The sequence below is a fragment of the Globicephala melas genome, chromosome 10, assembly GCF_963455315.2.
Source record: "Globicephala melas chromosome 10, mGloMel1.2, whole genome shotgun sequence".
In the NCBI taxonomy this organism is placed as follows: Eukaryota; Metazoa; Chordata; class Mammalia; order Artiodactyla; family Delphinidae; genus Globicephala; species Globicephala melas.
The window spans coordinates 80279934-80306256 of NC_083323.1; the positions used below are offsets into that span (position 1 = coordinate 80279934).

A 26323-nucleotide genomic window follows, 5' to 3' on the forward strand; every position below is an offset into this window, starting at 1 on the left:
CAGTTCTGGAGCTCAGGAGAAAGATTAGGATAGAATCATAGATTTGAGAATCATAAGCAATTGGGTGGTAGGGAATCTCTACTTGTGGATGAGATCACAGAATATAGGCCACATAGAAAGAAAAAGCCTAGGACTAAGCCTGAAGGAATTCCACCATTTGAAATGGCCAGAGAGCTGAGAAGGAAACCAGGAGTGAGATATCACAGAAGCTGAGGAAAGCAGATTCAGGAAGGGGAGGAAGGTGTCTGCAGTAACGAATATTAAAAAGAAAGAAATGCTAGAGACAACAAGGAGGTCGCTGGTGAACTTGATGAGAAATTCAGTGAGGAGTGTGAGGGAAGAAGTACCTTGGAGGGGAGAAACTGAAAGCAGGCAGCATGGACTCTGGGCAAGCTGTGAAGAGGAATACACGGAACTGAGGATGATTGCTTTGCTACCAAGAGTCAATAGCGTAGGTTTAAATGCCGAAGGGGAAGAGGTAGAAAAGAGGGAGATGTTGAAAACAAAAGAGAAGACAGACTGAGGTGGCTAAGGTGTTGGGAGACCAGATGCAGAGTCCAGGAGAAGGGCTCTTTGGACAAGAAGAGGAGCCCTCTTCTGTTCAGATGGGAAGGAGGATGGAGGGATGGCCCTGTGCGCGGTGAACAGGTGGGCTCGGTGGAAAGATGTGGAGCGTGGCAGGAGCCCTGTACACAGACTCCCTGCTGAAGGAACCTTTCCCCTTGTGACCTGTTCATCCAGTTGTACTCATTGCCTTGGCTAATGTAAACCGTTGTTTTTATGAAAGTTAAGCTTTGGGGAAAAAAATCTTAAAACGGTGAGTTGCCCTTTTTTGTTTTTGTTAAAGTAGGTGTGGGTAATGCAACTTTAAATGTTTGGAGTTAAAAAAATAAAACCTAAACAAAAAATCTAGTAGGATTTTCCACTCACATTTCTTCAACTAAAGAAATTCAGATTGGACAACACAAATGATAAATCATTGGCATGGTTTCTGCAGAACTCCAGGTAATGGACCGCCCCCAAAATGCCTTGGTCCTAACTCAGAATTATTAACAAATGGAGGCCCAATTTTTAGGTTAAAACAAAATGTTTGTTATACATGTAGCATTTTTAAAGTGACTTTCTATTTTTTGTTAGTGTGTTTACAATAATTCTTTCTAGTTTTATTGATGTATGATTGGCAAAAATTGTATATATTTAAGGTGTACAATGTGATGTTTTGATTTATGTATACATTGTGAAATGATTACCATAAACAAGTTAATTAACATCCATCATCACATAGCTACCATTATTTTTGTGCGTTATGAGAACACTTGAAATCTACTCGCTTAGCAGATCTCAAGTATACAGTATGTTATTAACTATAGTCACCATGATGTACATTAGGTCTCTAGAATTTATTCATCTTCTAACTGAAGTTTGTACCCTTTGACCAACATCTCCCCTTTTCTCCCACTTCTCTGCCCCTGGTCATAACCATTCCACTCTCTGTTACTCTGAGTTCCACTTTGTAGATTCTCTGTATAAGTGAGATCATGCAGCATTTGCCTTTTTCTGTCTGACTTATTTTACTTAGCATAATATCCTCCAAGTTCATCCGTTGTCACAAATGGCAGGGTTTTCTTCTTTTTTATGGCCGAATATTACATATCTCACATTTTCTCCATTTGTTCAGTTTGTTGCACACTTACATTTTTAATTTTTTTTTTTTCTACACCACACGACATGCAGAATCTTATTTCCCCAACCAGGGATCCAACCCATGCCCCTTGCAGTGGAAGCACAGAGTCTTACCCACTGGACCGCCTGGGAAGTCCCGATGGACACTTAGATTGTTTCCATATCTTGGCTACTGTGAATAACACTGCAGTAAATGTGAGGGTGCAGATATCACTTTGAGATACTAATTTCATTTCCTTTGGATATATATACTTGGAAGTAGGATTCCTAGATCACATGGTAGTTCTATTTTTAATTTTTAAAGGAACCTCCATACTGTTTTTCATAATGGCTATACCAATTCACATTCCCACCAGCAGTGTACAACAGTTCCCTTTTCTCTAAATTCTCACCAACATTTGTCTCTTGTCTTTTTGATGATAGCCATTCTGACAGATATGAACGGATATGTCATTGTGGTTTTGATTTGCATGTCCCTGATGATTAGTAGTGTTGAGCATCTTTTCATGTATTTGTTGCCCATCTGTATGTCTTCTTTGCAAAAATGTCTATTCAGGTCCTTTGTACATTTTAAAAATTGGGTTGCTTTCTTTGCTAATGAGCTTTATGAGTTCCTTGTATATTTTAGATATTAACCCCTTATCAGATATATGATTTGCAAACATTTTCCTTCATTCTGTAGGTTGTCTTTTCATTGTGTTGATGGTTTCCTTTGCTGTACAGAAGCTGTTTTTAGTTTGATGTAGTCCCATTTGTTTATTTTGCTTTAGTTGCCTTTACTTTTGGTGCCAAATCCAAAAAATCAATGCTAAGACTGATGTCAAGGAGCATGCCCTCTGTTTTCTTCTACGAGTTTTATGGTTTCAGGTCTTACATTCAAGTCTTTAATCCAGTTTCAGTTGACTATTGTGTGTGGTATAAGGTAGGGGTTCAGTTTCTTGCTTTTGCATGTGGCTGTTCAGTTTTCCCAACACGATTTACTGAAGAGACTCTCCTTTTCTCTTGTACATTCTTCTTTGGAATATAATATATATTACAAATACATGATATTTGTAATATAATTTGAAAAAGAAGCCTACAGCTTTTTTTTTTTTTTTCTCAAGATTACTTTGCTGCTCAGGTTCTTTTGTGGCTCCATACATCTTTTCTATGTCTGTGAAAAATGCCATTAGAATTTTGATACAGAATACATTAAAACTGAAGATTGTTTCGGGTAGTATGGCCATTTAAACAATATTACTTCTTCCAGTCCATGAGCATAGGATATCCTTCCATTTATTTGTGTCTTCTTCAATTTCTTTCATTGATGTTTTATAGTTTTCAGTGTACAGTTTTTTTGTAACATTGGTTAAATTTATTCCTAATTATTTTATTGGTTTTTTTCTATTACAAATGAGACTACTTTCTTTTTTTTGATGGTTTGTTAGTGTATAGAAATGCCACTGAGTTTTTAAATGTTTATTTTTGTATCCTGAAAATTACTGAATTCATTTGTTTTAATAGTTTTTTAGTGGATTCTTTAGCACTTTCTATATATAAGATCATGTCATCTGCAAACAGACAATTTTACTTCTGCCTTTCACATTTGAATGTTTTTATTTCCTTTTCTTGTCTACTTGCTCTGGCTAGGACTTCCAGTACTATGTTGAATAAAAGTGGCACAAATGGGCATCCTTATCTTCTTCCTGATCTTAGAGGATATGCTTTCTGCTCATCACTGAATATGATGTTAGCGGTGTGCTGGTCATATGTACCCTTTATTATGTTGAGGTACAATCCTTCTATACCACCTTTGTTGACAGCTTTTTATTATGAAAGGATATTGAATTTTGTCAAAGGTTTTTTCTGCATTTATTGAGATGATCATGTGATTTTTATCTCCCATTTTGTTCACATTAGTGTAGTGTAACACGTTGATTTTGTGTGTGTGTGTGTGTGTGTTGAATCATCCTTGAATTTCTGGATTAAATTCCACTTAATTGTGGTGTATGATCCTTCTGATGTGCTGTTGAATACAGTCTTATAATATTTCGTTGAGGATTTTTGTATCTATGTTCATCACAGATATTAGCCTGTAACTTTCTTTTCTTGTGTCCTCATCTAGCTTGGTATCAGGGTAATATTGGCCTCTTAAATGACTTTGGAAGCGTTCCCTCTTCAGTTTTTTTTTTTGAAGAGTTTGAGAAGGATTAGTATGTATTCTTTAAATGTTTGGTAGAATTCAACAGTTAAGCCATCTACTTCTGGACTTTGAATCAGTAATCAAAACCTCCCAATCTCCTTACTAGTAATTGGTCTGTTCAGATTTTCTATTTTTTCATGATTCAGTCTTGGTAGGTTATATGTTCTTAGGAATTTATCCATTTCTTCTAGGTTGTCCACTTTGTTGGCATACAACTGTTCATAGTAGCCTTATGATCCTTTGTATTTCTATGGTACCAGTTGTAATGCTTCCTTTTTTGTTTACAATTTTGTGTCGTCTTTCTTGTTAAGTCTAGCTAAAGGTTTGTCTATTGTTTATTTTTTTAAAAAAAGTTTAGTTTTTTGGATTGACATGTACATACTGCTATGTTTAAAATAGATAATCAACAAGGACCTACTGAATAGCACAGGCAACCCTACTAAATGCTCTGTAATAACCTAAATGGGAAAATAATTTTAAAAGAATAGATACATGTATATGTATAACTGAATCACTTTGCTGTATAACGGAAACTAACATAACACTGTTAATCAACTATACTCCAATACAAAATACCAAATTTTTAAAAGCTTAGTTTCATTGATCTTTTCTGTTAGCTTTTTAGTCTTTATTTCATTTATTTTTGCTCTGATCTTTATTTCCTCTCTTCTACTAACTTTGGGCTTAGTTTGTTGTTCTTGAGGTGTTAAGTTAGGTCATTTTGAGATTTTTTTTTTAATGTGGACATTTATCACTATAAAGTTCCTTCTGAGAAATTCTTTTGCTGCACCCCATACATTTTAGTACATTGTTTCTATTTTCATTTGTCTCACAGTGTTATTTGATTTGTCTTTCAATTTCTTCTTTGACCCATTGGTTGTTCAGGAGCATGTTATTTAATCTCTATGTTTGTGAATTTTCTAATTTTCTTCTTGTGATTGATTTCTAGTTTTATACATTTATAGTGAGAGAAAATGCTTAATATAGTCAGAAAAGATGCTTAATATGATTTCAATATTTTTAAAGTTAAGACTTCTTTGTGGACTAATATATGATCTATCCTGGAGAACATTTCATGTGCACTTGAGAGGAATGTGTATTCTGCTGCTGTTGGGTAGAATATTCTGTAAATATCTCTTAGGTTCATCTGATCTAGTGTGTAGTATATATTCAATATTTCCTTATTTTCTGTCTAGATGATCTGTCTGGATTCTTGAAAGTGGTGTATTAAAGTCCTCTACTATTGTTGTATAGCTGCCTATTTCTCCCTTCAGATCTGTTAATATTTACTTTATATATTTAGGTTCTCCTATATTGGGTATAGAAATATTTACTAATATATCCTCTTAATGAATTGACCCATTTATCATTATATGACCATCTTTGTCTCTTAGACTTTGGCTTAAAGTCTACTTAGTCTGGTATAAGTTTAGCCACCCCTATGTTCTTTTAGTTTCTATTTGCATGGAATATATTTTTCTGTCCCTTCATTTTTAGTGTATGTGTATTCTTAAAGGCAAAGTGAGCCTCTTGTAGCAACATATAGTTGAGTCTTTTTTAATCCATTCAGCCACTCTGTCTTTTAGAATTTAGGCCATTTACATTTAAACAAATTATTGCTGTTTTGTTCATTGATTTCTGATTGTTTTTAGTCCGTTGTTCCTTTCTTCCTCTCTTGCTCTCTTCCTTTGTGATTTTCTGTAGTGGTGTGCTTTGATTCCTTTCTCTTCATCTCTTGTGCATCTATTATACACTTATGCTCTGTGGTTACCATGAGACTTACAAAAAACATTTATAAGTTTGTTTTAAGCTGAAAGCAATTTAGCTTTGAACACATACAAAAGCTCTACATTTTTACACTGCTCCCCACATATTTTGTTTTTGATATCATAATTTATATCATTTTACCTTGTGTATCCATTAACAAACTGTAGTTATTTTTAATATTTTTATCTTTTAGTCTTAGAGTATGAGTGACCCACATTACAACACTAGTGTATTTTGAATTTAACTATATGTTTACTTTTACCAGTGAGTTTTACACTTTCATACGTTTCCCTGTTACTAATTAGTGTCTTTTTGTTTCATCATGAACTCCCATAAACAACTATCTTGTAAGGCCAGTGATGATGAACTTCCTCAGCTTTTCTTTGTCTGGAACACTCCATATTTCCTTCAATTCTGAAAGACAACTTTGCTTGGAAGAGTATTCTTGGTTGGCACTTTCTTCTATCAGCACTTTGAGTATTTCATCCCACTCCCTCCTGGTCTGCAACATTTCTGCTGAAATAACTGCTGATACTCTTATGGTTTGCTGGCACATGTGGAAGGACTACAGCTCCTGGGTCTGGGGTGGTGGTGGTGTCAGTGCCCAGGTCATAGGAACCCCTGCTGCAACACTGATAATGTTGTGTGAGGTGCAGGTGTTTGTGGAGCAGCTATGGAGTTGGGGTTTGGAACATGGTCTGAGCAGAGTGGCCACAGCTCTGGGGTATAGGGTATGCATAGTATTAGGAGAGGGTGGCCCTGCTCCCAGGACTGGGTAACAGCAGATCCTTCTTTAAGGGTGACAGTAGCAATGTCCCCATTTATGGGGATCTGTGGTGGCAATGGCTGTTGGTTACCCTGAAGCTGCCAGTGTCTTCTCCATAGCAGGCTGCTGGGGTCCAATGCTGATGAACACTGTGGTGTCCTCTGCTGTGGAAGCTAGGGAGAGTCCACAGCTGCTAGATGCTGCAGGAGTTGAGGTCCTTGGTGGCAAAGGCCATCAGGGTCCTCTGTAGAGCAGGCTGCTTTGGACTGGTGGCAACTACCATGTGGCTGATACTGTTAAACCCCACCCTTTGTCTTTGTTCTTAGCCATCTCCAGGTGTCTCAGCTATGCCGATCTTCTTAGTGTCCTTTCTGTGTGGTTAGTTCTAGTTTTTGCTCCCCTGTGCTGCTGCAGGTTCTTAATTGGATTCTTAAGCTCTCACTGGACTATTATCATTCATGGATAGGTGTCCCATTGTTTTATTTTCCCCCCATGGGAGGATGAAACCTAGTGTCTCCTACTCTGCCATCCTGCTGATATCACTCTGCATAATTCTCTATTTTAATCAACCTTTTCAGTTAATCAAATAATGAGAAGTCCTGACCACATCAAATACTAGGTTTCTGCATTGTTTTTATGGTGAACATGGTGAAGTGATATGCAAAGTTATCTTTCATAAATACAGACAAAGTAGTAACATAAAAGGTTTGAAGAAAGTGGGGATGGTCTGAAATAGCTGTTAATGGAAATGGGCAAGACAACTGGCTTTAGAAATATATGTGTAGCCTTATTGTCAGGCCCTTCAGTGCCTGAAAGGGCATGTGGATACAGTCCATTACCAGGAGAGCACAATATTACAAACTTACCCTTAGCTAGCTCACTAGGACCATATGTGGGGGTCAATAGATGGAGTAAAATTTTACTATGGCCCATCTGGTCACAAACTTATACAGAATCAGACTGAGGTAGGCATCCAGTAGCACGTTCTCTCCCTGGCTTTCTTTTTCTACCCCCACCTCATTTTTTTCCTACCCCTCTCCTCTCCTATTAGATCCCTCCTGAATGTGCCCTTCAGGGTCAGGGCTGGGAAAGGACCGTTCCTGGCTCATTGTGGTGGGTAAGTGTGGGTCCATTCAGTGGGTCACTCCTACAGTCCCAGTCTCCCACCTCCAACATTTTCCATTCTTCAATCTGCAGTATTAATAAGACAAAACCAAACCAAATCCAAACAACTTTTGTTGTTGTTAATATTGAACACCGTTCCAATGTGTGTATGAGCTCCCCACTCCAGGTGAGGATGGAAGAGATGGAGGTGGGTGAAGAGAAATAAGAACTTCAGGCTGCCTCACTGAGGCTCATGAGTGGGAGACCATGCATTTATGCAGACTTACGATTTTCTCGAGTGTTATTACTTGGTAGTCCTAGTGTAGGTGTGGGGTCGTCAGAGAGCTGAATTGATCCAGAACTGGGATTTTCTGGGGTTCACTGAGGCTAAAGGACAATGGGGCGAAGGCGTTGAACATTGATTAAGAGTAAGCCAAACGATAGCCTTTGAGGACCAGTCCAGTTGTGGAAGGAAGTAAAGACTGTATGTGTTTTGGGGAAGAAGGGAGGATGCGTGAGGGGAGGGGATAAATAAGGAAAAATGAGAGTGATCAAAGGAGTAGTGGTTTTAATGAAGATAAAGAAAAGGAAGGGTGATTTTTTTCCTACCCACTTTAACAAAAAGGGGAAATGATCTCTCTAGAGCAGTGGTTCTCAACTTGGGAGAGAGGGGAGAGATTTTGCACCCCTTCCTCCAGAAGACAATGGCAATGTCTGGAGATGTTTTCGGTTGTCACCATGGCGGTTGTTACTGGCATCTAGTGGGTATTGGCCAGAGGTGCTGCTGAGCATCCTACAGTGTACAAAAGAGCCATCCACAGCAAAGACTCCCCCAGCCTAAAACGTCAATAGTGACAAGGTACAGAAACTCTGCCCTAGAGGGAGTGTCATTATTATCTGAAAATTATGAAGTGTCTCTCCAAATGGAAATATTACTCAGGATTTTTTTCAAATGCCTGGTTAGGGAACCCAGTTTTTCAGCAAAATTCACACTGCTATGAAGGTGAATGTGAAGGTCTACAGAGGGCGGGTAGATTTCAGGAACCCCTCAGAAGGTGGTGGCTGTGACTAGAGCCTTCAAGCCACCCACCATGGCCCAGTACCAGATGCCACCTCTATATAGCAGACAGCCTCCTACAGAGGTGCAGCCACTGGATCTGCTCTGTGGGGTGGGATGTCCCTTCAATCCTTAGAGCAAAGATGCCCTCTTATTTGGCTTGCGGACAGCCTCCACTATTTAAAATGTCCTCTTTCTATTTATATGAGTTTGGACTGTTTTCATAGGTGGGGAAGAACTACACTATTTTCTTCTTAAGCTGCCACAGATATTAGTCAATTTCATAGCTATACTATACTCTTATCCTGTACTTTTTCCCCTTTTATTTGTTATTTGTAGAGCAATCATCTAAACTTAGTGACAACAGAATGGATCTTTTATAGCTGGCTTGTTTTCCTGAAAATGCTAGCAAATCTTTTTATGTTCTAAAAATACAGAGACAATTTTTATACTCTATTTTGCTACAGAGGGAGGGTCATTTCTGATTGCTCATTAGATGTTATATTTGGAAAACAGCCTCTGTATTCTGCTCCTCAAATGTGGGGAATTTCCATTATTATCAAGATCACACAGAATGAGAAACTTCAAAGAGTCTAGGTAACATAGATCATACTAATAGCATATGTGAACTAGATTAATTCTCAAACCTTAGCGTATATCAGAATCACCTGGAAAACTTGGTCGAACAGATTACTGGGCCTTAATCCCAGAGTTTCTCAATCAGTAGGCCTGGGGTGGGGCACAAGAATTTGCATTCTGACAAGCTCCCAGGTGATACTGATGTTACTTATCCCAGGACCAGATATTTAGAACCAGTGTGGAGTTTTACATTTTTTTTGGTGAATTCTATTTCCATGTTAATTTATGTTTACGAAATCAGGTCCTTATAAGGTTTTGCACCATACAGTATGTTTTTCTGTTTTAGAAAGGCTAGATTTAGTTTTTTAACAGGTATTCCTGTGAACACACATATCTGAGAGTGAAAAACATTAAGCCTTAAGATGTTTTGCAAACTTGCATATTCACAGCAACTGCTGCTATGATTTTTAAGGACTTGATTTATTTTCTATAATCTCTTGAAAAGGACCAATTTAATAAATGCTCACCAAAATTATACCTATGTAAACACAAAAATCTAGAGTTAAGTGAGAGCCAGACTCTAGGTAGTGGGCCTGAGTGGCCATGTTTCTCATTTGTATAAAATACCAGGTAGATAGCATATTAATAATTACATCATCCCTTTTGTTTAGTTATTCAATCTTTTTAATCATTTTGGGTTATAATAGTCACTAAAAGTAGGACAGTGTTTTAGACTTTCTTTCTCTTCCCAGTTTTCAAATTTTCATTCCTAGTTTGAAGATATGATATTCTTTTAAAAAAATCTTCCTTTTTAGTCAGTAAAAATTAAATAGAAGTAGATCAAGATTGCAGAGTAGAAGGACCCAGAGCTCACCTCCCCCAACATACACTTCAAAAATACATCTACATGTGGAGCAGTTGTCACTGAAAACAAATGAGAAATTGGCAGAAAGACTTTTCTACAACCAAGGCTATAAGAAAGATCCATGCAGAGCTGGATAGGAAGAGAAGAGAAGTGATCATGTTGGGGACCTGTGCCCCTAGGAGGGGACACAGAAGAGAAGGATTACAAAGATTCAGAGCAGTTCAAACCACTTACTGGGCACTCAGCCCTGGGATCCAACACTGAGAGGATGAATCCCCTTAGCTGGTTTGAAAACCAGTAGAACTGATAGTGGGCTATAAGAAACCTAGACTCCATTCGTGAAGACCACACACATACTTGCTTACTTCCAAAACAAGGCAGAGGAAGCAGACTGGAAGTGACCACCCCAGCCCAAGCTGAGCACGCATTCTGGCCCCCTCTCGCTCTATAGCATAGCTGAACACTAGGGTGAAGGCAGTCAGGGCTTAGCAGAATGCACAGATGTGTAGGATGAAGCTGCCTCAGACCCAGCATCTGAAATGGGGTCAGGGCAACTATTCCTGGCACATGTGGAGGCAACAGATTAGAAGCAATCTGGAACTCTGATTGGTGTGCCAGACCACCCCAGTGTGGGCCCACACTGGGTGCCCTCTCCAGCCCCTCTTGCTCCAGCACTGCTCCCCTCTGGGGCAAAGGTGCCAAGGCTGGGAGGGGGAAGAACACACATGCTTAGAGGGAACAAAACCAGCCTGGACTCTACCTTCAGGACTTCTTTTCCAGCAACTTAGGACACACCCTACCCTTAATAAGGTGGCGTTGGTCACTAAGCAGAGGAGAAGCCGTGGCTCACACCTGGCTCTGGCTCTGGCTCTAGCCCCTTTGTGTCCAGCCCCACATCCTACCAAGGTAACAGCTACCAGCAAACCCTGGGGGAAGATGTGACTCATGCTCACTTCAGATACAGCTCTTCACCATAGTCACTGGGCACACACAGGCTGCATAGGGTCACTCCCACACAAAGACACCCCTTCCAGACCAGGATAGGTAACTGTTTCACCTAACTTCATAGAGTAAGAGAAAGTTAAGCAAAGTAAGGAGACAGAAGAATCGGTTTAAAATGAAAGAACAAGGGAAAAACCAATTAACTGAACAGAGATAAATGATTTATCAAAGAGTTCAAAGCATTAGTACTAAGAATGTTAACTGAACTAGGGAAAAGAGACGACCACAGTGAGAATTTTAACAAGGAACTAGAGAATATAAAAAACAACCATTCAGACATGAAGAATAAAATAACTGAAATGTAAAACCCATTAGAAGGAATTAAAAGCAGATTAGGTGATACAGAAGAACACATACGTGATCTGGAAGATAGAATCATGGAAATTGTCCAATCAGAACAGCTAAAAGAAAAACAAATTTAAAAAAATGAGAACAGTTTAAGGGACCTGTGAAAACATCATGCATACCAACATTCACATTATAGGGGTCCCAGGGGGAGAAGAGTGAGAGAAAGGGGTCAAAATGTATTTGATAAAATTATGGTGAAAACTTCCTGAATCTGAGGAGGGAAACAGATATACAGGTACAGGAAACACAGAGAGTCCCAAACAATATGAAACCAAGCAGACCCACACTAAGACATATAACTAAAGTGGCAAAAGTTAAAGGGATAATTCTAAAGTCAGCAAGAGAAAAACAAAGAGTCAATGCAAGGGAACCCCCATAAGATATCAGCTGATTTTTATGCAGAAACTTTGCAGGACAGAAGGGAGTGGCATAATACATTAAAGTTCTGAAAGGGAGAAACCTACAACGTAGGATATGCTACCAATCAAGATTGTCATTCAGAATTGAAGAAGAGATAAAGAACTCAGATAAGCAAAAACTGAAAGAGTTTTATCAATCTACCCTAAAAGAAATATTAAAGGGGCTTCTCTAAGTGGAAAAGAAGTTAGACTCTATAGGAAAGGGAAAATTGCAGTAGTAAAGGCATATATATAGTAAATTCTGTGGATCTACCACTTAAATAAGCTAGTAAAAATATTAAAAGACAAAAAAATGAAGACAAAATTGTAAAATCAACTATAACTACAATAAACAGTGAAGGAATAACCATGAAGATGTAAAATATGACATCAAAAACACAAAAGGGGGGGAGGAGTGAAAAAATTTAGATCTTTTAGAATGTATTTGAACTTAAGTGACTACCAGTTTAAAACAAGTAGATATAGTTATAGGTCAACATCTATGAACCCCATGGTAACCACAAATCAAAAACCACAAAAACTAGAAAGAAAGGAACACAAGCATACCACTAAAGAAAACCATTAAACCACAAAGGGTTTAAATTTGTTTAAACCACAAATCATTAAACCAAAAAGAAAAGGAACAGAAAACTACAAAACAACCAGGAAACAAGTAACAAATGGCAATAAGAACATACCTATCAATAATTACTTTAATTGTCAGTGGACTAGATGCTCCAATCAAAAGATATAAAGTGGCTGATTGGATTAAAGAAAAGCAAAACCCATCTATATGCTACTTACAAGAGAACCACTTCAGGACTGAAGACACACATGGACTGAAAGTGAGGGGATGGAAAAAATATTTCCTGCAAATGGAAACAAGAAAGAAGGGTTAGCAATACTCATACCAGACAAAATAGACAGTAAAACAAAGTCTATATAACAAAAGACAAAGAAGGGCATTATATAATGATAAAGGGATCAATATAAGAAAAGTATACTATGCTTGTTAACATATATGCACCTTATACAGGAGCACCTAAATACATAAAGCAAATATTAACAGACATAAAGAGTGAAATTGATAATAATACAATAATAGTAGAGGACTTTAACACCCCACTTACATCAACGAACAGATGATCCAGACAGAAAATCAACAAGGAAACAGTGGTCTTAAATGGCACAATAGACCAGTTGGACTTAAGAGATATCTATCAGACATTTCATCCAAAAAGAGCAGATTACACATTATTGTCAAGTGCACATGGAATGTTCTCCAGTACAGATCACATTCTAGGCCACAAAACAAGACTCAACAAATTTAAGAGGATAGAAATTATATCAAGCATTTTTTCTAACCACAATAGTATAAAACCAAAAATAAATTACAGGTAGAAAAGTAGGAAAAACACAAACACGTGGAGACTAAACAACATGCTAATAAAAACCCAATGGGTCAGTGAAGAAATCCAAGAAGAAATCAGAAAATACCTCAAGACAAATGACAATAAACACGCAAGTTTCCAAAATCTATGGGACGCAGCAAAAGCAGTTCTGAAAGGGAAGTTTATAGTAATAAAGGCCTACCTCAAGAAACAAGAAAAATCTCAAATAAACAACCTAACCTAACACCTTAAAGGAATTAGAAAGAGAAGAACAAACAAAGCTCCCCGAAAAGAAATAAAGATCAGAGGGGAAATAAAGACCAAAAAAAAAAAAAAAAGAAAAAAAGAAAAAAAATCAATGAAACCAAAAACTGGTTTTTTGAAAAGATAACAAAATTGATAAGTCTTTAGCCAGACTCATCAAGAAAAAATAAGAGGACCCAAATAAAGATAAAAAATAAAAGAGGAGAAATTACAACTGACATCACAGAGATACCGAAAAACTATAAGAGAATACTACAAATAGTTCTGGCCAACAAATAGGATAATCAAGAAGAAAAGGATAAATTTCTAGAAGCATACATTCCAAGACTGAATCAGGAGGAACAGACTAATCACTAGTAGTGAAACTGAATTAGTAATCAAAAAAACTCTCAGCAAACAAAAGACAAGGACCAGATAGCTTCACAGGGGAATTCTACCAAACAGATAAAGAAAAGCTAATAGCTAGACTTCTCAAACTCTTTCAAAAAATTGAAGAGGAGGGAACACTTCCAAATTCATTCTAAAAGACCACCATGACCCTGATAACAAAACCAGACAAAGACATTATAAAAAAAGAAAAGTACAGGGCTATATCTCTGGTGAATATAGGTTTAAAATTCCTCAACAAAATATTAGCGAACTGAATTCAACAATATATAAAAAGGATCATACACCATGATCAAGTGGGTTTATTTGAGGGATGCAAGGATGGTTCAATATCTGCAAATCAATCAATATGATATACCACGTGAACAAAAGGAGGGATAAAAATCACATGATCATCTCAATAGACCCAGAAAAAGCATTTTACAAAATTCAACATTCATTCATGATAAAAACTCTCATCAAAGTTGGTATAGAAGAAACATATCTCAACATAGTAAAGGCCATTTAAGACAAACCCACAGGTAACATCATACTCAATGGTGAAAAGCTCAAAGCTTTGCCTCTAAAATCATTAACAAAACAAGGATTCCCACTCTCACTACTTCTATTCAACTTAGTATTGGAAGTCCTAGCCACAGCAATCAGACAAGAAAAAAAAAAAAGGCATCCAAATTGGAAGGGAAGAAGTAAAACTTTCAATATTTGCAGATGACATGATATTCCATAAAGAAAACCCTAAATTCTCCACCAAAATATTATTAGAATTAATAAATGAATTCAGTAAACTTGTAGGATAAAGGATTAATTTACAGAAATCTGTTGCATTTCTATACACTAATAATGAACTATCAGAAAGAGAAAGCAAGAAAACAATCCCATTTAAAATTGCATCAAAAAGAATAAAATACTTAGGAATAAACTTAACCAAGGAGGTGAAAGACCTATACTCTAAAAACTATAAAACATTGATGAAGGAAATTGAAGAAGATTCAATGAAATGGAAAGACATCCTATTTTCATGGATTGGAAGAATTAATATTGTTAAATGTCTGTATACACAAAGCAATGTACAGATTTAATACAATCCCTATCAAAATACCCATGACATTTTTCACAGTACTAGAACAAATAATCCTAATAAAATCACAGAAGACCCTGAATAGCCAAAGCAATCTTGAAAAAAAAGAACAAAGTTAGAGGTATCATCCTCCCAGACTTCATATTATACTACAAAGCTACAGTAATCAAAACAGCATGGTACTGGCACAAAACAGACACATAGATCAATGGAACAGAATAGAGAGCTCAGAAATAAACCCATGCACCGATGGTCAATTAATCTATGACAAAGGAGGCAAGAATATACAATGGAGAGAAGACAGAATCTTCAATAAATGATATTAGGAAAACAGGACAGCTACATGCAAAAGAATGAAATTAGAATATTTTCTCACACCATATAAAAATAAATTCAAAATGGATTAAAAACCTAAATCTAAAATCTGATACCATGAAACTTTTAGAAGAAAATATAGGCAGAACACTCTCTGACATAAATTGTAGCAATATGTTTTTGGATCTGTCTCCTAAGACAAATGAAACAAAAGCAAAAATAAACAAATGGGCCCTAATTAAACTTAAAAGCTTTAACCCAGCAATGGAAACCGTCAAGAAAATGAAAAGACAACCTACTGAATGGGAGATAATATTTGCTAACAGTATGACCAATAAGGGGTTAATATCCAAAATATATAAGCAGCCCATACAACTCAATACCAAAAAATTACAAACAACCCAATTGAAAAATGGGCAAAAGACCTGAATAGACACTTTTCCAAAGAAAACATACAGATTGCTGATAGGAACGTGAAAAGAAAAGATGTTCAACTTCACTAGTCATCAGGGAAATGTAAATCAAAACCACAATGAGATGTCATTTCACATCTGTTAGAATGCCTATCAGCAAAAAGACCACAAATAACAAATGTTGGTGAGGAGGTGGCGAAAAGGGAACCCTAGTACACTGTTGGTAGGAGTGTAAATTGGTGCAAGCACTATAGAAAACAGTATGGTGGTTCCTCAAAGAACTAAAAATAGAACTACCATATGACCCAGCAATTCCACTCCTGGGTATGTACCCAAAGTAATTGAAAACAGTATTTCAAAAAGATACATGCACTCCAATGTTCATTGCAGCATTATTTACAATAGCCAAGGTATGGAAGCAACCTAAGTGTCCATCAACAGACAAATGCATAAAGATGATGTGGTGTGTATATATATACATATATATATATATATACATACACACATACATACAATGGAATACTACTCAGCCATAAAAAAGAATGAAACTTTGCCATTTGCAACAACATGGATGGACCTGGAGGCTATTATACTTAGTGAAATAAGACAGAGAAAGACAAATATTGTATGTTATCTGTTAAATGTGGAATCTAAAAAATAAAGCAAATGAATAACAAAATAGAAACAGACTCATGGAGACAGAGAGCAAACTTGTGGTTACCAGTGGAGAGAAGGAAGTGGGGAGGGGCAATACAGGGGTAGGGGGTTAAGAGGTACAAAGTACCATGTATAAAATAAACAAGTTGTGAGGGTATATTGTACAACACAGGGAATATAGCCAATTTTTAATAACTTTAAGTGGAGTATAATCTACAAAATATTGTATCACTATGTTGTACACCTGAAACATATAATATTCTAAATCAACTATATTTCAATGAAAACAAATTAAACAATTTGTGCAGACCAGATTCCACAAGATGTAAAATAAAGTTGACTAACATTTTTCAGAGTATTGACAGCAATATAAAATGATCTTTCAATGGGAAATATCAGAGAACTATTTCAATATCTCAAATATTACCTATTTCTTTTTTCAAATATTACCTATTTCATAAAAATCTAATTTCATAGTATTTTAATAAGGAACAATGTGACAAAAAGGGTTCTATGATAATACCAAATTAGGAAACAATGGATTAATCAGTTCAGTAATTTCTTTCTGGGGGAACTTCTTAGTGAGTTTAATATGCTTGTAATCATTATGAATCTGCAATCATGACTCTTTTTCAATGTGGCATGTTTGAGGAATTCTCCTTCACCTAATGTTGTTTTGGAGGTGCTTGAGGACAGGATGATAAATAGATTTTATCTATATGTTGCCTCAGTTGATTATGAGTGGTTGCCTGGAGCAGTGTGTTGAGAAGGATTCTGAAACCCAGTTGGATTCAACAAGAAAAATTATGTTATTTCTTTAGCCATGTCTGCCATGCATGTGAAGAGGATGGTGGCATAAATACCATGTCCTGCCATACCTCCTCTAGATATCTTAGAAGAATAGTTCTTCTTTGTCCCATTTCTTCTTTTATAACTGTGTAAATTAGCTTCTCATATTTACTATGCTGAACTAAGTAATGATTTGTAAATATAATTTCCTTCTACCTATTTGAAATTTCCTAAGGTTTTCAAAATTCGTTTCACTATGGTCTTTAAAAGTTTGTAATGTATTTCTTTCCCAGATAGATAGGTTATATACTTCAGCAACTGAGATGGAAATAAACACCAAAAGTATAGGCAACAAAAGACAAAATAGACAAATGGAAATGCATCAAACTTAAAACCTTCTGTGCATCGAAGGAAACAACAGTGAAATGGCAACATACAGAATGAGAGAAATATTTACAAATCATGTATCTGATAAGGGGTTAATATCCAAAGTATAAAGAATTTCTACAACTCTCAATAGCAAAAATATCCTGATTGAAAAATGGGCAATGGACTTGACATTTCTTCAAAGCAGATATGCAAATAGCCAACAAGCATATGAAAAGATGCACAACATCACGAACAATTAAAGAAATGCAAATGAAAACCACAATGATAAATCAACTATACTCTAATAAAATTAAAAAAAAAACACACAATGAGATATCACCTCACACCCATTAGGATGACCACTATAAAAAACAAAACAAAATAACGAGTGTTATTTGGATGTGGAGAAATCAGAACTCTTGTGTATTGTTGGTAGGGATGTAAAATGGTGCAGCCACTACGGAAAACAGCATAGCAGTTCTTCAAAAAGTTAAACAGAACTACCGTATATGATCCAGCAATCCCACTTCTGGGTATGTATTCAAAAGAATTAAAAGCAGGATCTTGCAGAGATATTTGTACACCCATGTTCATAAAAGCATTATTCACAACAGCCAAGAGGTAGAAGCAAATGTCTATTGATGGATGAACGAATAAAAATGTGGTATATACATATAATGGAATATTATTCAGCCTTAAAAGGAAGAAATCCTAGCATATGCTACAACGTAGATGAACCTTGGAGACATTATGCTGAGTGAAATAAGCCAGTCACAAAAAGACAGATACTGTATGACTCCACTTATACGAGATCTGGAGCAGTTGAACTTATAGAAACCGAGAGTAGAATTGTGGTTATCAGGGGCTGGGAGGAGGGGGAAGCAGGGAGTTGTTCAATGGGTATAGTCTCAGTTTTGAAGGTGAAAAAGTTCTAGAGATCTATTGGACAACAATGTGAATATAGTTAATCCTACAGAACTGTACACTTAAAAATGGTTAAGACAATAAATTGTATTGTGTGTTTTACAATTTAAAAAATATTTAAAAGAAAAGAAAAATAGTGGTGCATTGCGTTTAGGACAGGGTTAGGGGAAGGTAGAAAGACCCTGAGAGTCCCACAGCAAATCAAGAGGTTTACCAAAACGCAGGTTAAGAGCAACAGTCTGGGCCGCTCAGGTCGGATCCAACTCCACAGCTTACGAGCTGGGAAACATTGTTGAGTTATTTAACTCTGAGCCTCAGTTTCCTCATGTGTAAAATGGGGCAATACCAGCATTTATCTTCAGGGTTCTTAGGTGGCTTAAATTAATACATGTAAAAGGTTTAGGAACTGTGCCTGCCGTTTTAAGAATTTAATAAAAGTTAGATTTTATTCTTATTCCCTCAGAATGTCAGCAACTTAAGGGAATGCAGCCTGTAGCATTGGACAGATGGTTGTTCCAAGAATAAACGTCTTCTATATATAACAAAAGCATAGAAGAATGCTAAACACATCAACACCATTCCTCAAAGACGCAGTTGTAACATAAGTGTGATTAACTGACTTAAGTGATCTATTTGTAGTCTGATAAATTTAAAAGTTTATTGAAGAAGAAATGTTGAGATCAGAAAAGGCTACTATTCTCGCTACTTTATGAATTTATAAATTCATAGAAATACATATTTTTATTTTTAAAACTTTTCAGTGAAAAGGAATGAAAAAGTGTGGCGCAGGAAAAACTTCCTTCCACTCTCTTAGGTTTTGCTACTGGGCCTAAGAATTAAACTGACAAAGACAGGTTAACAGAAGAAAAGCATTCAAATTGCTTTAATTTTTTGTGTGTGCATGAGATCTCTTTAGAAGGAAAATGAAGACCTGAAGAAGCTATTAGGCCCAAAAGTTTATATCCATTTTTACACGAGGAAGGATAAATTGTGGGGATGTGATAAGACAAAGGAGCTTGGGCTAGGGGCAGTAAATTGTGGGACAGTGACTAGGAACTAAACGGGGGAAACTGATGGAAGATTGGTGTTATTTTACAAGGTGTGTTTGTACAGGTCCATTTCAACATCGATTTCCAGTTTCTGGTGAAAGAATGTTCTTCTCTTCCTGGTACAGGGAAGGCATCTTTCTTTGGGGAAATTTCATGTCCTGCTTTTAGGTAGAAAGGGGGAGTCACAGAGCCCTTCCTGTACCTGCTGTTCTCAAGTGCCTTCAGTTTAAAATAATCTGCCAAAGCAGCATGTTTTGGAAAGTCATGTTCTGAACCCTTCAGAAGAAAAGGTGATATACTATTACATTTAATTAATTTAAGCGGTTTGGTACTGGTGAAAGAATAGACAGATTAACTCAATAGCACGGAAGTCTCTCCCCTCCCTACCTTCCACTACCTGCATCTCCACCACCACCTCTTTTCCAAATAGGTTCCAGAATAGTATATAACAACTTAATTGATGGTAAAGGTAACATTTCAAAATGGTGGGAAAAGGAAGGACTAGTCACTGAATGGTTGTGGGGCAAGTGGCTAATATTTTGGAAAGAATAAGTAAACTTCTGTATGGTTAACAATTAAAATAAACTTCAGCTAGATCGAAGCCTTTAGGGTGACACTATAAAAGCACATGACACCGAGGAGGAAATACAGGTGTGTGTTTATTCGATCTTGGGGTGGAAAAGTTTTTCTTTTTGAGCATAAAAGCAAACAAGATTAAAAAAAAGGAAATATCGACATATTTAACCAGGTAAAAATTAACTCTAGATAGAACACTGTATACAAACTTCATGGGAATTGGGCAATGTTGATCTGTAATTACACTTCAATAAAGTCATTCTAAACAAAATAGTAAACATTTGTGTAGAAGGATGTTAACTGACATATTATCCATAATAGTAAAACTTTCCAAACATCCTAAATGTTCCATAGGAGGGGAATATTTTAAATAAATTGTTGGCTCCCTGTTCTATACCCATTCTGGATAAATCAGGAAGTGCCAATAGACCCATATTTAGAAATATAACTACAAATACCATAGTCAGTGAAAAAAAAGTTTCAGTGGTTGATCTAGAGAATGAGAATTAACAGTAAGTTGCCCCCTCTATTTTTTTTTTGGTACTTTTATGCCTTTCAATACTGACTTTTAACTGATATACATCTGTTACTTTCCTACAAAAAATATAAGAATAATACAATTGTATAAATAGCAGGATTCTAACTTCAAAAAAAATCATCAGAATATAAAGGCCTAGAAAAAAGAAATATTCAAGTATCAATTGTGGTTTTTCACTAGGTAGTAAAATTATAGTTGATTTTTATTTTCTTAGCACTGTTCTATATTTCATTTTTTTCATTTTCACCATTGCACATTTTTTATTGAAGTAGAATTGATTTACAGTGTTGTGTTAGTTTCTGCTGTACAGCAAAATGATTCAGTTATATATATATATATATATATTCTTTTTTATATTCTTTTCCATTATGGTTTATCACAGGATATTGAATATAGTTCCCTGAGCTATATAGTAGGACCTTGTTGTTTATCCATTCTATATATAATAGTTTGAATCTGCTAACCCCAAACTCCCAGTCCATCCCTCCTCCACCCACCCTCCCCCTTGGCAACCACAAGTCTGTTCTCTATGTTTGTGAGCCTGTTTCTGTTTTGTACACAGGTTCATTTGTGTCATATTTTAGATTCCACATATAAGTGATATCATATGGTATTTGTCTTTCTTTTTCTGACTTACTTCACTTAGTATGGTAATCTCTAGGTCCATCCATGTTGCTACAAATGGCATTATTTCATTCTTTTCATGGCTGAGTAATATTCCATTGTATATATGTACCACATCTTCTTTATCCATTCATCTGTTGATGGACATTTTGGTTGTTTCCATGTCTTGGCTATTGTGAATAGTGCTGCTATGAACATAGGGGTGCATGTAACTTTTTGAATTATAGTTTTGTCTGGATATATGCCCAGGAGTGGGATTGCCGAATCATATTGCAACTCTATTTTTAGTTTTTTGAGATACCTCCATACTGTTTTCCACAATGCCTGCATCAACTTCCCAATTCCCACCAACAGTGTAGGAGGGTTCCCCTAACAACCAGCAATTGTTATTGGTAGACTTTTTAATAATGGCCATTCTGACCGTGTGAGGTGGTACCTCATTGTAGTTTTGATTTGCATTTCTCTAATAATCAGTGATGTTGAGCATGTTTTCATATGCCTGTGGTCCATCTGTATGTATTCTTCGGAGAAATGTCTATTTAGGTCTTCTGCCCATTTTTCCATTGGGTTGTTTTTTTGTTGCTGAGTTGTACGAACTGTTTGTATATGTTGGAAATTAAGCCCTTGTCGGTCATATCATTTGCAAATATTTTCTCCCAGTTCATAGGTTGTCTTTTCGTTTTGTTTATTGTTTCCTTTGCTGTGCAAAAGCTTGTAAGTTTGATTTAGGTCCCATTTGTTTATTTTTGCTTTTATTTCTATTGCCTTGGGAGACTGACCTAAGAAAACATTGCTATGATTTATGTCAGAGAATGTTTTGCCTATGTTCTCTTCTAGGAGTTTTATGTTGTCATGTCTTATATTTAAGTCTTTAAGTCATTTTGAGCTTATTTTTGTGTATGGTGTGAGGGTGTATTCTAACTTCATTGATTTACATGCAGCTGTCCAACCTTCCCCACACCACTTGCTGAAGAGACCTTTTCTTCATTGTATATTCTTGCCTCCTTTGTCAAAGATTAATTGACCATAGGTGTGTGGGTTTATTTCTTTGCTCTCTATTCTGTTCCATTGATCCATATGTCTGTTTTTGTGCCAATAACACACTGTTTTGATTTGTATAGTACTGTAGCTTTGTATTATTTGATTAATGATTTGTACTGTAGCTTTGTATTATTATCTGAAGTCTGGGAGGGTTATGCTTCCTGCTTTGTTCTTTTTCCTTAGGATTGCTTTGGTAATTCTGGGTCTTTTATGGTTCCATATAAATTTTAGGATTATTTCTTCTAGTTCTGTGAAAATTGTCACAGGTAAGTTGATAGGGATTACATTAAATTTGTAGATTGCTTTGGGTAGTATGGCCATTTTAACAATGTTAATTCTTCCAATCCAAGAGCATGGGATATCTTTCCATTTCTTTGAATTATCTTTAACTTCCTTTATTAATGTTTTATAGGTCTCAACATATAAGTCTTTTACCTCCTTGGTCAGGTTTATTCCTAAGTATTTTATTTTTTTGGATGTGATTTTAAAAGGAATTTTTTTTTACATTCCCTTTCTGATATTTCATTGTTAGTGTAAAGAAATGCAACCAATTTCTGTATGTTAATCTTGTACCCATTACTTTGCTGAATTTGTTTATCAGTTCTAGAATTTTTTGTGGGGAGCTTTTAGAGTTTTCTATATATAGTAATGTTATCTGCATATAATGACAATTTTACCTCTTCCCTTCCAATTTGGATAACTTTTATTCCTTTTTCTTGTCTGATTGCTGTGGCTAGGACTTCCAATACTATGTTGAAGAGAAGTGGTGAGAGTGGGCATCTTTGTTTTGTTCCAGATTTTAGCAGGAAGGCTTTCACCTTTTCATCATTGAGTACTATATTGGCTGTTAGTTTGTCATAAATAGTTTTTATTATGTTGATATATGTTCCTTCTATACCCACTTTGGGTAAGAGGTTTTTATGATGAATAGATGTTGAATTTTATCAAATGCTTTTTCTGCATCTCTTGAGATGATCATGTGGTTTTGTCTTTTCTTTTGTTGATGTGGTGTATCACATTGATTGATTTGCATATGTTGAACCATCCTTGTGATCCTGGGATGAATCCAACTTGGTTGTGATGTATGAACTTTTTCATGTGTTGTTGGATTTGGTTTGCAAATATTTTGTTGAGAATTTTTGCATATATATTCATCAGATGTTGGCCTGTAATTTTCTTTTTTGATAGTGTGTTTTTGTCCTGTTTTGGTATCAGGGTGATGGTGGCTTCATAGAATGTCTTTGGGAGTGTTCCCTCTTCAATCTTTTGGAAGAATTTGAGACAGATAAGTATAAATTCTTCTTTGTATGTTTGGTAGAATTCACCTGTGAAGCTATCTGGTCCTGGACTTTTGTTTGTAGGGAGTTTTTTTTTAAATTATAGATTCTATTTCACTTCTAGTGATCAGTCTGTTCAAATTATCAGTTTCTTCTTGCTTCAGTTTTGGTGGGCTGTATGTTTCCAGGAACTTGTCCATTTCTTCTAGGTTGTCAAATTTGTTAGCATATAATTCTTCTTTTTTTTTTTATATTTCTGTGGTATCAGTTGTTATTTCTCCTTTTTCATTTCTTATTTTCTTTATTTGGGTCTTCTCTCTTTTCTTCTTGGTGAGCCTGCCCAGAGGTTTGTCAATTTTGTTTACCCTTTCAAAGAACCAACTCTTGGTTTTATTGATTTTTTCTACTTTTTAAAATCTCTCTTCTATTTATTTCCTCTCTGATCTTTATTATTTCCTTCCTTCTGCTGATTTTAGGTTTCATTTGTTGTTCTTTTCCTAATTCTTTTAGGTAGTAGGTCAGGTTATTTATTTGTGATTTTGTTTTTTGAGGAAGGCCTGTATTGCTATGAACTTCCCTTTCAGAACTGCTTTTGCTCCATCCCATAGATTTTGTATGGTTGTGTTTTCATTGTCATTTGTTTTAAGGTGTCTTTTAATTTCCTCTTTGATTTCATTGTTGACCCACTGGTTTTTTAGTAGCATGTTGTTTAGTCTCCATGTAATCATTTTTTTCTCATTTCTTTTTCTGTGGTTGATTTCTAGTTTTATGCAGTTGTGGTCTGAAAAGATACTTGACATAATGTCTATACTCTTAAATTTGTTGAGGCTTGTTTTGTGCCCTGGTATGTGGTCAGTTCTAGAGAATGTTCCATGTGCACTTGAACAGAATGTGTATTCTGTGGTTTTTTTTGTATGTAATGTCCTGAAAATATCAATTAAGTCTAACTGTTCTATTGTATCATTTAGGATCTCTGCTGCCTCATTGATTTTCTGTCTAAAAGATCATTGGTGTGAGTGAGGTGTTAATGTTTCCTACTGTTATCATCACATTCCTGTCAAGTTCTCCCTTTATGTCTGTTAGTACTTGATTTATGTATTTGGGTGCTCCTCTATTGGGTGCTTATATGTTGATGAGTGTAATATCCTCTTCTTCTATTTATCCTTTTATCATTAAATAGTGTCCTTATTTATCTTTCTTTATGGCCTTTGTTTTAATGTCTATTTTGTCTGATATGAGTATTGCAACCCCTGCTTTCTTGTCATTTCTGTTTATGTGAAATAGCTTTTTCCATCCCCTCACTTTCAATCTATGTGTGTCCTTTGCCCTAAAGTGGGTCTATTGTAGGCAGCATATTGTAGGCTCTTGTTTTTTTATCCAATCTGCCACTTTGTCTTTTGATTGGAGCATTTATTCCATTGACATTTAAGGTAATTATTGATAGATATGTATTCATTGCCATTTTAAACCTTGTTTTCCAGTTGATTCTGTATTTCTTCTTTATTCCTTTCTTTTCCTTTTTGTGGTTTGATGAGTTCCTTTTATATTATGCTTGTGTTCTCTTCTTTCTGGCTATTGTGAATCTATTGTATGTTTTTGATTTGTGGTTATCCTGTTTTTCAAGTATGTTAACCCCTTCCTGTATCTACTTGCTTTAGATTGATATTCATACAGGCTCAAAAACATTCTAGAAGAAAAAAACCCTACATTTTCTTACTCTCCTCCTCCATATTTTATTATTTTGATGTCCTCTTTTACATCTTCATGTTTATCCTTTTGCTGTTCATTGTGGTTATTATTACCTCACAAAAATTTGTTTTGATTTTTAAAATCTGTATACTGGCTTATTTAAGTGATTTACTTTCCAATTGTGATTTTCTCTTTCCTATAGTTTCTTGCCTCTTTTCTATTTAAAGAAGACCTTTCAATATTTCTTTTAGGATAGGTTTAGTATTGCTGTATCCTTTTAGTTTTTGTTTATCTGAGAAATTCTTTCTCTCTACTTCTATTCTAAATGATAATCTTGCTGCGTAGAGTATACTAGGTTGCAAATTTTTCCCTTTCAGGACTTTGAATATATCTTGCCACTCCCTTCTGGCCTGCAACGTTTCTGTAGAGAAATCAGCTGATAGCCTTATGGGGTTCCCTTGTAATTCTTTGTTTTTCTCTTGCTGCCTCTAGAATCCTATCTTTAACTTTTGCTGTTTTTATTATAATATGTCTTGGTATAGGTCTGTTTGGGTTCATCTTGTTTGGGATCTTCTGTGCTTCCTGTACCTGGATATCTGTTTTCTTTTTTAGGTTTGGGAAGTTTTCAGTCATAATTTCTTCAAATACATTTTTGGTCCCCTTTTCTCTTTCTTCTCCTGGAATTCCTATTATGCATAGATTGGCACACTTTATATTATCCCATAGGTCTCTTACATTGCTTTCATTTTTCTGTTCATTTGGCTTTCTGTCTGCTGTTCTGGTTGGGTGATTTCTATTATTCTATCTTCCAGATCACTTATTTGCTCTGCATTGTTCAATCTGCTATTCATTGCCTTTAGCTCAGCTTTTATCTTAGCAAATTAGTTTTCTAATTTTTCTTGGCTCCTCTTATAGTTTCTAGTTCCTTTTTATAGTAATCTGCATTTCTATCAGTAGCCTTTCTTAGTTCCTTCAGTATTTTCATTCTCTCATTTTTGAACTTATATCTGTCAGACGGAAGAGGTGTTTCATTGTTTGTTCTTCCAGGGGAGTTCTTTTGATCTTTTAACTGGGAGCGGTTCCTTTGCTTCCTCATTTCACTTGTATTTCTCTTACTCTGTGAGTTTAGGAGAAACGATTATCTACTGTGGTCTTGGAGGGCTATTTCTATGTGGGTGTCCCTGTGTAGCC

The 26323-nt window shown here is 35.9% G+C and overlaps 1 protein-coding gene across 5 annotated transcripts in view; it reads right to left on the reverse strand.

Moving 5' to 3' along the window:
• BMAL2 (basic helix-loop-helix ARNT like 2) overlaps nucleotides 1-26323 on the reverse strand; it is a 143200-nt gene that overhangs the window by 22570 nt on the left and 94307 nt on the right. For 3 of the 5 annotated variants that reach the window (XM_060305890.2, XM_060305889.2, XM_060305887.2), the window contains exon 16: nucleotides 12556-12620. In XM_060305890.2, coding sequence (XP_060161873.1) covers nucleotides 12568-12620 — 53 coding nt within the window. In that variant the 3' untranslated portion in view covers nucleotides 12556-12567. Of the gene's footprint in view, nucleotides 1-11330; nucleotides 11407-12555; nucleotides 12621-26323 lie in introns of those variants that run through there. The other 2 variants (XR_009565420.2, XM_060305888.2) reach the window with 2 other exon arrangements.